The sequence below is a fragment of the Syzygium oleosum genome, unplaced genomic scaffold, assembly GCF_021117445.2.
Source record: "Syzygium oleosum isolate NSW1041296 unplaced genomic scaffold, Sole_v2.1 Sole_v2.03, whole genome shotgun sequence".
Classification (NCBI taxonomy): Eukaryota; Viridiplantae; Streptophyta; class Magnoliopsida; order Myrtales; family Myrtaceae; genus Syzygium; species Syzygium oleosum.
The window spans coordinates 7,705,651-7,720,028 of NW_026607487.1; the positions used below are offsets into that span (position 1 = coordinate 7,705,651).

The following is a 14,378-nucleotide window of genomic DNA, read 5'->3' on the forward strand; positions in this document are numbered from 1 at the left end:
CTTCCAGAAGCTTCTGGGTCTTGAGAAAAAAAAAAAAGCAGGATTATATCAACATTTTTTGTCTAGTTGAAAATTAGTGACTGTCGACAAATCAATCCTTTCTCGTAAAGAGTTCATCATAATCATAAAGGTGACGGTAATAGCAGAGCCGTATAGAGAGGTCGGACACCGCAAATTTACAGAAAAAGCTAGACGAAAGAGCTACAACTTCTGCTTTTACGATTAAACTTATCAATCTATGCGCAGCAGATGCCAAGTCATGCGACGCAATTAACAGAACGAGTAAATACCGGGAACAAGCTCACTTGTGCCTTTTGCTTTCAAGTCTGAGAATCCTCTTCTCCATCTGCATCTCCAAAAGACCCAACTGACTTTAGCTTCTGCGTTCCAAACACGGGCATCGCACTGAAACTAAAAGAGCCCCAGCAAACACGATCGAGCTTGGAATATCCAAAGAGAGGACGAAGGAAGGATTCGTTCACAAAGGAAGGTGGGGAAAACAGACCACACCCGGTGATTACTATTATTAGCAGGCAGCGTCAACTTATAGTGCAGTGCCATAGGAGTAGATCCTTTTCTTAGCAGGCAGCAGCATCTTCGCAGCTTGTATTTTGGACAAATATCGGACCATGTAGCTATTATTTTAATAGTTGCCACCATGCCACTGGCTTTTTTGTTTGGCCTAGGTGTAAAGGTTTCCCTTGAGAGATAAATTTCAATGAAGAGTGGTTAAGTATAATGCAATCGGTTCTCAGAGCATTTGTGGCAAGGTATTATCCTCTAATGCTTCTTCAGGCATGCGAAAAAAAAATTCCAGGTTGAATGCATGAGTTATTCAGTCCCCTCATGCAACTCCTACACAACTAGCATTCCAGTTCATCAAGTGCCAACACCATCTTCTGTATGCATGCAAGAAAAAAAAAGGAAGATACAGAGAGAAAAAAACATCCTTGAGAACAATCATCTAAATGCCTCCTTTGAGGAAATTATCTGGTACAAATGTTTGGGTTCCGGAAGTACTGTAGTACCTGAACAACTGCATCCAACTTATCCTGAGTTCGAGCAAATTCATTTTCAATCCAATTAAGTGCCTGGGAGAACCTGAAACAGTGATTCATTTGATGATAAGTGTTCCTGTGAAAAAGTGGGCAATCAGGGGAAAGTATAGAGCAAAGTTAACGACATTTATCGGAAAAAAAAAGAGCATCTTCTATGATTGGAATACACGTCTATAACGACAAATAAGCTCTGTTCCCGAACAGATTTGTCTATTAATAGCGGAGACCACTCTGGACATCTAGTGCATAGCTTCCTAAACTGACTTCTTCATGCAAACCCGAGTTTATTTCTTTAAGGAAATTATTTCAAGGTCAAATTTTTTTGAAGTTTCATCCACAAATGATATTCTTTTCAAAAGAAGGATTGAAAAAGCGGCATGTATTTTGCTTCAAGGTAACACTAGATCCATTGCAGGACGACCTGCCCTTACCACCACGTGAAGTACAGTAGATGAAGTAGCGAGACACCTAGACATTTATTTTTGAAAGTGTAAAACCTAAATGGAGAGAAAAAAAAATAGTTCCTGCATTTTCAAGGAAATGGTAAGATATAATAATACTAGCTGCGTGAAGGACTGAACAATTACTGTGCTTATATCTTTTAGAAAAGAAAGCTTATCTAAAGACAGCCGAAGGCAATGACTACCTATCCTAAGCTCAGCCAGATTGAGTAACATTATTGCAGGATAAAGTCTATCCTAAGACATCCAGGGACCCGTTGCTAGTGAGGAACCGCTCTAAAATCATGGATGTAAGGAGTGATGATTGGATGGCAACGGAAATCAATTATAGGACTGAGGCATGAACTTTGGACAAAGGTAAAGGTCCCAAAGAATTATAGCTCCCACCCATATGAGAACACTTTGACTACTCAAGAACATACAGATAAAATGCTGAATTCATGTGTAAAAATCACACGCATACACATTCTAAAAGGCAACATCAAGTGGAATAAAAACCGTGGGAAGTTTAACACATACAAGATCCAGAAGTTCACTGTTTTTCTTCAATCAAACTTAAAAGGAGTAAAATGCATCATTTAGACGACCTTCAGCAAATCAAGAACCAAGTCGTTAAATAATATAAGATAGTACAAAGGCCTCATGAGCCAAAGAGACAGACAGAGAAACTTCCTTACTTTCGCCCCTGTTTTTCTTCGCAAGCACGGATGAGACTATCACATGCAAGTTTCATATGCTCAGCACCTATGCTGCAACAACAAAGACAAAGACAGATTTGGCTTACGAAGAGAAGAGAGTATCGTCAAAATCTTTGAAAAGGGTGAATTATCTTAGCAGAAAGCACAAGAAGGCAAAATCGTCATAATTGTCCGAGTAATATTGCAAAATGTCTGCTATCTAGCCTGTATTTCTAGGTAAAGAGACTCATTATGAGGCATAAAATATGGAATCTCATGTAATTATCAGGCAGCAAAGGGGTCGGCTACCCAGACTTACGGATTGAACACATCATTTTTCCAACTAAACATTAAAACCTGTATGGCAACTTATTCTAAGGAGAAAAGAATGTAATTCTGACTCCAAATAGAAACAGTCAAGCATAATATATGGAAACTCATGTAATTACTGTACATATCAAGAAATTTGGATACTTGATCACTCATCTATCTTCCTTTTCAAGATATCACCAGCAATCATGCCTTACAAGTGAGGCCAAGAAAGCAAAGCAGTTGCAAGCCTAAGCCTAAACCTATACGTTGGGAGATAACAACGCTTTGGAAACCCTAAGGATAAACCTGGAAATTGAGCATTCTTAATATCTGAATGCAACCAAGGCATTTTTCATCCACGTTAATCTTCAAAAGGGACTGTTCAAGTGGAAAGCTTGAATAGGAAAAAGGCTCTCATTATACAGAAATATCATTCACATCATTTAGATAGTTGTACTGCAAAGGTAAACAATCCTTTTAAAAACATTATTTTGTGTAAATTGCAACTTGAGAAGATAAAAGTTAACGAATGAATACTCTCAAATTTTGGGTCCCCTTAAATATATAATCACCATGCCCGGGCGGGAAATAAGTGTTTTAATAAAGGTTTATGGAATATAGATCCTCCACAAGTTGGAAATAATGGCTCCACACTACTTGGACAATACATGCAAGACAACAATAGTGACTACTTATTAAAGGAATTCCTTTTCCAGACTACATGCAAAGTCTGATGCGACGTAGCATATCACAAATGATCCAAAAAAGTACATATAAGGTGCTACATGATTTCTAAATTTAAGTCAATCAGAGTTCATCATAACCTACGTCAATGTACTAACAAATGATAGCATGAGTGATAATAAGCAGACAGCATACTTGGATAGAACAGTAAGCTATTACAGAGGAAGATGGTTTCAAAAACTCAAAACTTCAATTTTTTTTATACTGGGATAATGTGTTGAAGGAAATTGAATGATCACATCCACAAGATTGTGGACTCTCTCTGTCTTCCCCTCGCGCATGCACCCAAATCATACTTTAGCATTTGATCCAAGAGATAAAATTTTTTAGCAGAACAAGGGCTTTCTGAGTTACATCTTAAAGTGAAGTGCCCTCTCAAGTTGTCTATCAAGAAGCCTAGTTCATGCCAGTATAGGTTAAAAACACATCTGGGCTGGCTTTCCTTGAGAGAACTTTGTCGACACATGCCCCATTATATTCTGAACAAAATGTTAATAAGAGCCTCCGGACAGTTTTGATGCATTTGCCCCACTTATAGCATAAAACTTAAAGTTGTATGCATCCCAGCAGTATTTTTTGATGTTACCACAGGCTTTTCTCCTTGATGGTATTAGCTTGGGCAGCCAACTGGTCAAAATCAGCCTCAGGAGAATCGCTGCAGATATATAGACATGCTGATTAAAAATTTAACACGTGATGAAACCAATGAAAACACAAACTCTACTAAAATGCAAAGGTACATAGATCTTGTGAGCTCGGATAATACTGCTTCCACATCTGCAAAGTATGAAGTGATCAATCTTATGATGGCATCAGGTTCATCGGTGCTTTTCAAAGTCTGAACAGAAGCAAATTGGTCATTTACAATCCCCTGGAGAAAACAACATGAACAATATATCAACTAACAGGGTCTCTACCAGCAAAGGCAGCCAATTAAGAAATATTAACATGCATGTCATGCTAATGAATGGAGAGATGACATGGCTTAAGGAACACCAAGTACAAAGATCTAAAAGAGAATAAGATGGAGGATTTACACAATAGGATGCAACTATTGGTAGCAGCACCATTTACAACAACGATGATTATGCCAATAGACCCCTGAATTCTTTAAGAACGCAAGAACGCAACTAATAAAACTCTGAGATAAGTAAAATAGGGAAGCTAATACCATTTAACAAGAATGTGTATCCACAAATAAAATATCCCTCACCTCATTTAACAATGATTGCACATATTCTTGGAGAAGACCTGTAAGAATAGGTAGAGCCATTGTCAAGAGAAAAGAAGCAGAGAAAGTTCAAAGTGAGATGCAGGAACTCTATCTCTGATGTAATGTCTTTAAGAAAAGCTTCACAAGCAAAACGAGAACTAGGATGCGATGGCATGAGAATGGCGTGTTCAGCATGCTGCCTAGCAATATTGTTCCTCATATTCAGTATATTAACTTTTGTGCCACTCTAAATAAAATATTTGTTTTAGAGTAAGTACATGTCCTTAAAAGGGCACCAAAGGATGCTAACCGTTACAACTCTAGGTAAACAATTAACTATCAGGCCTATCAAAAGGTCTATCCAAGAAAAGATAGCGAAAAAGGAAGGAAAAGAAGAACATTAAATACTTTCCATCAAGAATGTGATTTTCATGCCCTCAACTATGAGTGGAGAACCATTTGCCTTTAAAACAGTGAACCAGCTTGAAAAGCTCCTGATTGGAAAAATATCACAACCTCTTTGTTGCCTAATAATTAAGGATTTACAAGAAAAGGACCATACTTCAACTGCACTTGGCTTCAGCAGAAGAAAGTTAATTATGTTGATACTTCCATGTGATCGACAAGCACTACACCACCAAGTAAGAGATACTTCTGATCCTGATGAAATTTTGTCCTTCACTCATAATGATTAAGGAGACTCTCTAATTAAGTCTGGCATAGGAACCTACTTCCAAATGGCGCCCACCTACTCCATGGATGCCAAGTGGCGAATGTGCAATTGTGTGACTCTTCTTGTGGGTCCTAGTCTTAACCATTAATAATGTAACTGTCAAGTAGAGTTGCCAAAGTATTTATTAAGGAAGCAAAATCGGAGCTATATAATGGTAAGCACTAGGATAGACCAATTAGCGGTAGAAATTTCAGAGTTGAGTTCTATCATAGCAAGCTAAGCTTGCTGTAGAATCTTAAGCTATATTGCACTTCAATAAACTGAGAGTTCAACACGGAAGGATGCAAACATCAAAAAGACTCGTCTCAGCATCATTACTGTCGTATCCGAAGCTTGTGGAAATAAGCCAAAGGGAATAATTAGAGGGTACTGCTTTGTAATCATGCATTGACACCAAAACAATCACTCTACTAAAGAAGAGGAGGTGTTTGCCTACACTCAACGATAGAATAGAGTTTAACTCACGTAATTTTCAGCGTTCCTTAAAATTCAGAAAATCAAGATGGAAATCGAATATTTCAGGGAGTTCCAAAAGGATACTTAAAAGAAGACTGCTTCTCCATGGGCCAAAAATGATCCCCTTAGGAGACATAAACTTTTTATCACAGAAAAATAAGGACCTTCCTTTTCAAGTTCAGGAATATTAAGATCTAGAAGTTTTCTGTTTAGTTTATCATGTGACAGAAAAGCAAGGTCAAAACACATGAACAATATTAATACACACCCCCAAAGCATTTAAGCTAACCGGCTATCCCAAGGATTAAAGATGAAAGAAAATACTCCACATCCATCATATTTAGACATCACATCGTTGATGTTATTTAGTAAAGGATTTACAGTTATATTTACCCATAGCAGTTAGATGCATGCTAATTTTTTCTTCCTTCACATAATTTTGATTGACAATGAATAAGCCATGCATTGTCTTTTAGTGTGCAGCACTTTATAGGGCATCTCTAATTTTATCTCCTCAGGTTAATTCAAGAAGCATATCCGGTATCTACATTGAGAATCATAGACAGAAAGCATTACGTCATACCATGAAATAAATCACACTATGCCTCAAGGTGTTGAACAAGTATATTATGCAACCACATGATGTTGAGTTTTTTGGTTCTAAATGACAGCTTAATGTAGGGTAATAAGGATCTTCACAACTCTAGTTGACCATGCAAAATGGTTCCTCATAATCATATGAACAATATACTCCCTCGTACATCTGTTCACCATTGTTCTGTTTCACATAAAAATAATGTGTCAAGTTCGATTTAAAGAAATGGTTGCCAATATACTTTAAAATCTATTCTCGATGATATTTTACCACTAATGACAGAATAACAAGTGGGTTTTCTGTCAAAATCTAACGTCTTGTAGACACAGGGTTCTAAGGGTGAGTGAATTGCGAAGCTCCAAATTCCTAATAGATCTACATTTAAGGAATATAAAAAAATTATTAGTAGATCGTGCTGATGTTCGTCGATTGATGTAGAGAACCAAGAATTCAACAAATGTTAATACGGCATTAATTGCATGAGACCGCATGGCAGATGCGAAGCACCACAATAAATAGCATAAGAGACTGGATACTTTGAGAAACAGAGAATGTACACTTTTTTGGTGCACATTGAAGACAAATTTTCTTTGGCCACGCCATACGAATTATGGGGATTAAATTTTTCCATGCCGGGAGACGTGTAAATTAATATGACATCTGGAATGAAACTACTCAGAAGTCGCCAATTGCTAGGCAAATCGAGAATAGTCCGACTATATTATTGAAAATGTATGCATAGTTCCAACACAAAAGTTCAGAAACATCTGTTGCATTCTTTCACTCCCAGCTGAGATACAGAATATGAGCTAGCAACAATCATATGAGAATTGTGATATGTTCAATCAGATAAGAGCCATCTAAGGATGTCAGGACCTTTAGAACAGCATTGAACTTCATTTCAAAATCTTCCTTCGAGCTCAATAATCTTCCTCTCAATCTGCACTTCAACGACACAAAAAAGGGATAATGAATATAATAAACTAACTTGTATAGGCTTTCAGCCCATATTTAATACCAGTTTACAGCACGAGAATACGGAGCAATCAGATGGACAAGTTAAGCACAGAGAACTATAAAACATGGAATAAGAGAGTCCTAAGAAAATAGCATGAATATAAATCTGCTCCACAGTGTACATACAAACAATTAATAAATAAATCTGCTCAACAGTGAGCATAGCTAAGATGTGCCACTCTAATTATGATTTGTACAGTAACAACAGAAATATTATAAACCTGATTTGATGAATACAACTAACTTCAGGCTATTATTTCTAATAGTACTTAGAAAGACACACTTAAACCAAATTGTCTGGTTCCTACACATCTTCTCATGCATGGGACCCTTTGCTTTGGAGGAAGAAAAAGGCGCCAAAGGCATTTATTCCCAGTATTACAAGCATTTAGCTGACCAATAAGTGGAGAAAAAGAAATTCTACAAAAAACCATACATCACCTGCACAAGTGTCTGAAATTTTCTTTGCAGCTTTGAGAACGCACTTTTGGTCCGATATAGAGCCTGTGAACAACTGAGATGCATGACCAAAAAAAAAAACAACTGAGATGATATATTTAACAAAATGTCATCAACTACATTAAACTTCAAATATATAAAGAAATCAGAATAGACGGCCATAGTCCATGCCCTATTTCACTGAAAATAGCAAAGATTGAAGTGAGAAGAGTTATTCTTCTAAGATGCTGTTGTTGATTCTCTTGTTCTTCTCCCGTGAATTTGCAGTATGGTACTTTTCATCCACTCATATCCAAGGGTTTGCAGTCCATGATGTCAGTCTTCCTTATTTAGTTGGCTTAAGCCATCTCGAACGCTAATAATAATAATAATCAAGTAGTCCATCTTCATGAAGGACTTTAAAGACATTTTACGATCTTCTTTGCCCACATCTGAAGCAATGCTTAGGAGCAAGATAATTCCTTTATGTGGCTGGCCATAAAACCATGGTCTCTTGGGTCAACATCAAGTCATTCTCCGTTTCTTTCTCAATGCTTGGATGAGTTAGATTTCCTTCACAGGTTTCCCACCTATATGTCCCATATCACTCTATCTATAGTTAGTACCACTCAAATTAGGAAGCTTTTCACATGATCTCCTTAACCAAATTGCACAAGGGGAATGCTACTACATATTCGTGAAAAGCCGTGGTATGACTTCTCCTGATCTTCCTTCTTTGACAAATTTCATTGTGTTTCCTTACTTTCATACCTTAGAAGTGCAATTGAACACCCTTCTGCTAGATTAGTCAGTCAAAGTTAACCACATAACCGTGAAAAACGCAAAGGCGCCACATGCAATCAAAATTTTGCAACGCAGTTTCAGACAAATGAAATTCTATGACTCCTTTAGCTGATATCTACATCTTTCCCACCAAACTTATGTGTAACTTCATGAGTGACTAAGACCGCTCTATAAAATATTTGTGACAAGTCCAGTACAACAGTGAATTGAAGTACTTGCATTACTCTGGCAGCTGATGACACCATTAAAAACCCGCAGAAAGATTTGATTTAATCTTTTCTACCCAGTTTGAGAAGGCATGCAAACACATGCAATAGGGTAAACATTCAAGTTTGCAAACTGATTGCTTGATGAGTGGGCAATCTATCCAGTCAAGAGAAAAGGAGTTAAAGCTCAAAGATGAATGTGGACACAAGTGATGGTAAGTGAAAAATGAATCAAATTCTGGATTCTTACTCTTCAAGACTATTCGCCTCAGAAGCATGAAGAAGTTCCGCACAGGCAAGCTTGACATCCACCGCACCAATACTGCAATAACATTAAAGGGAACTGATCTGATTATGAGGGCAAGATAAGATTTCTTTGCTTAGATATGAAAAGGAAGGGGGGGGGGGAATAAGCAACAGAATAGAAAGCTTTAATAGACAAAACTTCTCTTACTAATCCCAGTAATGGAGGTAATTGATAAAATTTATATTGAAAGACTCTTTTCACCATATACTTCCTAAGATAGATAGAGTATTGAAAATTGAATGGAGTTCTTAGAATCCTGCTCTAAGAACTGGAAGAAAAATCTTTATAAATTTATGACCATAAACTATTAATTACATCGAGAGAAGGGCAAACGTCAATTAAGTTTACTACTTTTTAAGCTAATTTAATGCCAATTGATTTATTACTGTCATTGTAGACCTTAATACTGATTCTCAAAGATTCAAATGATAAGAAAACGCTGAGTCATACTTAAACTGAATAGGGTACATTCTTCCACTACCCATCTACCTCATTGTATCTAAGTAAATCAACTACCAGTACCAATTATTTTCCATAACTCAGCATATCTTCTATCCACAGCATAGTTATTCTCAATTGCCATTTCTTGGGCACGGTATAACAGCGATATCGCAACCAGCTCAATCTTATCTACTCTGTCAATGCATGTTTCATGAACTCCATGAAAAAAATACATAGAGCGGTCCAGCCAAGGTTTTTTCTTGAAAAATCTTGTTCCAACTAGCAAAACATTACTAGTATGCAACTTACCATGTAATTAAAATGTGCAAATTCACTGCATATAGTACGTTGGTATTTAATTTCATCAAATATTTGACAGCAAGGAAAACCAGAAGTAACTCAATTCGCATGATGTGTGAACAGCGAGAGTACCTGTCTGTTCTCTCATAGAGATCACGAGCAGCAATACTGACTGCATAGAAGTTGACGTTAACTTGAGAACTGTAGGAGCAGACATGAATCCCATTATGATCCATAAAATAACCCACGGAACTTAGAGCAACTGAAATACAAGGTTGAAAGAAAGTGCGGATTTACATGTGATTGGTCAAGTCGATAAATAAGTTCCGCATACAGACACAGTAGCTGATGACAGAACGCACAACAAAATCTGGTCCCATTGATTCCTTGAAAGCTTGCAATTGACAGAACTGGTCGTCGACGATACCCTGCAAAGAATGAAGGCTCATTTGCTAGTTCCCAGGCTAACGACAGGAACAATAGCACCAAGACATACGCAAACAATAACGACCCACCCTGGTCCACGTGGACCAAACTCCCAAAAGGAGCACTCGAAGCAACCACGAAAAGTAGTGACAATTTAGGGGTGGGTGTTGACTTATAAGTCACTCAACAAGAGCTCTCCCATCCTATGTAGGACTCGGAATGTCACAAAAACAATCCCTTCATTGGTTTGACTAAGCGATAATAGCTTATAAATCAAACACCATACATAAGGTGTCCGCTCATACTAGATCGTACAACTAAATCGTTTAAACGTAAACAAAAGAGCTGATAGGATCAACATCAACAAAGGCTATTCCGGATTCTCTCATGCAGGACATGTCTCCAACGTCCGTACAGAATCAGGCACATATGTTGGCATTGCTCTCACGTCTTTTTTTCATATCTTTCACTCGATCTTCACACGTTTTCAGATGCTGAATCAATCATCCGACTCGATCAAACCATCTGATCTCAGAGCGGACGTCGACCAGAAATGAAAAAAACATAAAGCGGGAACGACCTCGCGGATGACCAATCCGGTGCACTCCACGGGTGGAGTCACCAGCGCACAGCATGGTTAGGGTTTCGCCCGCTCAAACACGCGTGCTCCAAACGACGAACACCGAAAATACCGCTCGATCGGACCTCGGCTTCCAAAAGCAAACAAAAACCGCGCCGGCTCCGCCGCGATCGCGGCTCGCCGGGCTCCTTCGCCGGCGAAGAACGGGCAGGCGATCGACGTCTGGAAACGCTAGAAACGCAAACCGATAGCTCAGGGGGAGGGGAAGGAAGGAAACGTCACCTCTTCGTACATGCTCCGTAGGAGGTCGCGGAGCCTGGCCTTCTGCTCCAGCGCCATCTCGCTGCGGCGGGAGACGGCGAGAGGGAGGAGAGGAGAGGAGAGGAGAGGAGAGGGGCGGAGAGGGGCGGAGCGCGCGAGGAGGGGCGGCGACGACGACGAGAGATTGCATGGCGAAGGGCGAGAAGGCGGAGCGGGAGGCGCTGAAATAGGGAGGAGCGATGGGACGGAGTGACGGCGCAAGCGAGACGGGGTGGCGGCGGTGGTGGTTTTCGAGCGCTTCCCTCGTCACCTGGCGAGAGTCGGTGGAGGAGTGGAAGGTAACGGGCGGGGGCAAAGAAGCTTGGCGCTATCCGAGATGACTTTGCCCTCGAGATTCGAGAAAACTACGGAATTGCCACTCCGTGCTTACTTAAGTGTTTCTGCTGTGTTTTTTCGGAAGAGGGGGAGTGGAGGGAAACAGAGAGTAAAATACACCGAATTTCGTCCTCGCGACAAATGTTCAGCTTTCTAAAAAATATTTCCTTTTGATTTTCTTCGCTCTCATTTTCTCTCGATTTCGAAACAAAATATTAGGATAATCAGTCTCGAAATGGAGCCGGACATCATGGCCTCCGAATGGTTAAAGAGGATGTTGTCTGAGGATGATGTTCGCACATGTGTTTATTCATTGATTTCTTCCAAATGAGTGGGTGGTTTTCTCATAAATATCGCATGGCTCAAAGTAGAAACTTGTTGAATCAAGCCGCAACGTTTGTTTGAATGGTCTTTACGTTAAAGATAGTTGGAAGTCGATGCAATTATGACTTTAGATTCTATCATCAACGGCCTGTCCGGTACTTTAGTTCGTCACGAACGACTAGTCGTCAGCAAATGATTATCCGTTATGCTCCTTAACTTTATAGGAATGCTTCCAAAATTCCTTTCTTGTTTAAAATATACAAGGACATTTACGGGTTATTAGTGCCGATATTTCTCCGACCGTTACTTTGAAGATCTCATTCCCTCGCAGAACATTCGAATGTAAGATCTCAGAGAGACCGACACTTGGCATTGTTTGCGACCCGTATTAATCCAAAGCAGGTAAGCCTCATCACCAATGCCCCACTCAAGTACTAGAGGTCTAGAATATCGATCAAATATAGGGCTATCGACTTTGGAATTTTTGGAACCCTATCTTTTGTTGGCAAGTTTCTATTTTATTTATTTCTTTTATTGCAGGTAAATCTTTCATTATGTACTCTTGGGATTATAAAACACCCACCTAAGCTTAATATAAATATACAACAATTTCTATCTCAACATGGCATCAATAGCCATCTAGGGCTCATGCCCCTTTTAACCCTAGCTTTCTTTTTTCTTTCTTTCTTTTTTACAAGGGTGGTCGGCATGGCCCTGGAGAATCCCGCCACCGCTGCCGCCACCACCATAATCATTATTACAAACCCATCTTCAACACTTCCTACATTCAAATCTACTCATCACTTTCTTTCTTTACGTCTCACAGCATCCAATTACTTTCTACGGAAAACACGTGTTGTCCTATTTCACAAGACAAAATCTCTATGGTCGTGTTAATGGGACCAAAACTGTGTCCCTCTGATGCAACCCAAGCAGCTTTCTAGCAACAACATGACGCTTCCATCAAGAGTCTTCTAATTGCGTCCCTCTCAAGATCGGATTTACCTCTCATTCTTGATGAACCAATTAGCAAACCCATGTGGGATACTATCAAACGCCTCTTTTGGTCTTCTCCTTAGTCACGAGAGTATTAAGGCATTCCAAGAGTTATAAATCTCTAAGCCTTTCTCTCAAGCTAACTCTACTACAACCAACTTTGTTCAACAAGATTCCTCTATCTATGCATCCACCCCTCATGGTTCCTATTTCCCTGGCCGTGGTTAGTCCAGAGATCGTGGGGGTCATGGTGGTTGCTTTGGCAGTGGTCGTGGTGCTCAACAAGGTCGGCTGTGGCGTTCCATCTGTCGACATATAAATCACACTACCGTCACATACTACTATTGCCCTCTAGGTATGCCTTACTACTTGCTCGTTACGCATACCTCTTCGTATACTTCATCTTAACGACCCTCTTACTGTCCCAATGCTAGCTTGAGCCATGCATTTCCCCCTTCTTTTACCTTTGCCTGCCAACACCCTACCTTCGTACTCTAACCGAGGTGCCTCCCATCATGTCACGCTCGATATACAATTCCTCTCTTCTTACGAATCTTATAACGGATCGGATCAACTACACATGAGAAATGGTAAGTGTCTCAAAATTACTAATATTGGTACTTCTTCTATTCCCTCCTCTATTTCAAATCTTTCTTTACGTTTCAATGATACTTTTCAGGTCCTGATATTTCTAAGCGTTTACTTTTAGTTCAAAAATTTGCAACTAACAATAATATATTCTTTGAATTTTGTTCTACCCACTTTCTTGTCGAAGATCTAGTGACTAAGGCAGTTCTTCTTTTAAGCCCGAGTAGTGGTGGTCATTACACTATACTGCAACAACCTTCAATGCTTATTGCTAGTATTGCGAAATGGACTTCTATGAACGGCTAGCATCAATGTCTTGGCCATCCCCATGATCATATTTTACGATTTATGATCAAAGAAAATAATTTGTCATGTCAGTCCACATGGTTGAGTCCGTTATGTACAACCTGTCAATTGGGCAAGGCTAAATGTGAGTCATTAGGATTGTCTCCAACTAGTAGTTTGTTTCCATTGGAATTAATTTGTGGTAATGTTTACATCCTTCTAATTTTTTTTCCAATTGATGGTCATCGCTATTTCATTATTTTGTTGATAATTGCACAAAATTTATTTGGTTTAATCCTCTTAAAGCAAAGTTAGATGTTTCCTCTATTTTTCTTACTTTCCAATCCCTTGCCGAACACCATTTTTCACGAAAAATAAAAGTTGTTCAAATGGACTTATTAGCATTGCTCACCGCCTCTCTTCCCCTCGTACCCATGAACAAGCAAAGGGTGGTTGAGCGTAGTCATAGGCATATAGTTGAAACCGATTTAACATTATTAGCTCATGGATCTGTCCCTCAACAATACTGGCATTACGTATTCAAAACGGTGGTCTACCTCATTAATCGGATGTCGTCCAATGTCATTAATCGCATCTTCCCCTTTCAAATAGTTTACAATCACCCTTCGGATTATTCCTTTTCAAAAATTGTTGGATATTTCTCTTTTTCATATTTATGTCCTTATAACGCCCATAAGATGGATCTCCTCTCAGTTCCTTGTATTTTTTTCAGGATATGGCCCCTCTCACACAAGGTACCGCTGCCTTGACCCTATCACCA

At 39.2% G+C, this 14,378-nt stretch overlaps 2 protein-coding genes across 5 annotated transcripts; both read right to left on the reverse strand.

Annotated features, from left to right (window-relative positions):
• Positions 1-66: 66 nt before the first annotated feature.
• LOC115679149 (histidine-containing phosphotransfer protein 1-like) lies at positions 67-11,434 on the reverse strand. Of its 4 annotated transcripts, none has more exons than XR_008816195.1 (10): positions 11,051-11,433; positions 10,060-10,190; positions 9,895-9,963; positions 8,965-9,036; positions 7,708-7,780; positions 7,126-7,189; positions 4,466-4,503; positions 3,977-4,123; positions 2,197-2,268; positions 67-1,101 (listed from the first exon to the last, which is right to left on the reverse strand). XR_008816195.1 is itself a non-coding variant. In XM_030602738.2 (6 exons), exons 1-6 carry the CDS (start codon positions 11,105-11,107, stop codon positions 7,151-7,153), a joined length of 441 nt encoding a protein of 146 aa, XP_030458598.1. In that variant the 5' UTR covers positions 11,108-11,434; the 3' UTR covers positions 6,949-7,150. The 4 variants fall into 4 exon arrangements, 1 of the variants encoding a protein (XP_030458598.1); XR_008816194.1 differs by having other exon boundaries at positions 3,839-4,123; XR_008816193.1 differs by having other exon boundaries at positions 2,197-4,123.
• LOC115679279 (uncharacterized) lies at positions 321-4,525 on the reverse strand. The gene is made up of 6 exons (XM_056309608.1): positions 4,466-4,525; positions 3,993-4,123; positions 3,839-3,907; positions 2,197-2,268; positions 1,029-1,101; positions 321-380 (listed from the first exon to the last, which is right to left on the reverse strand). The coding sequence occupies exons 1-6, from the start codon at positions 4,523-4,525 to the stop codon at positions 321-323; spliced, it is 465 nt and encodes a 154-aa protein (XP_056165583.1).
• Positions 11,435-14,378: the final 2,944 nt, after the last annotated feature.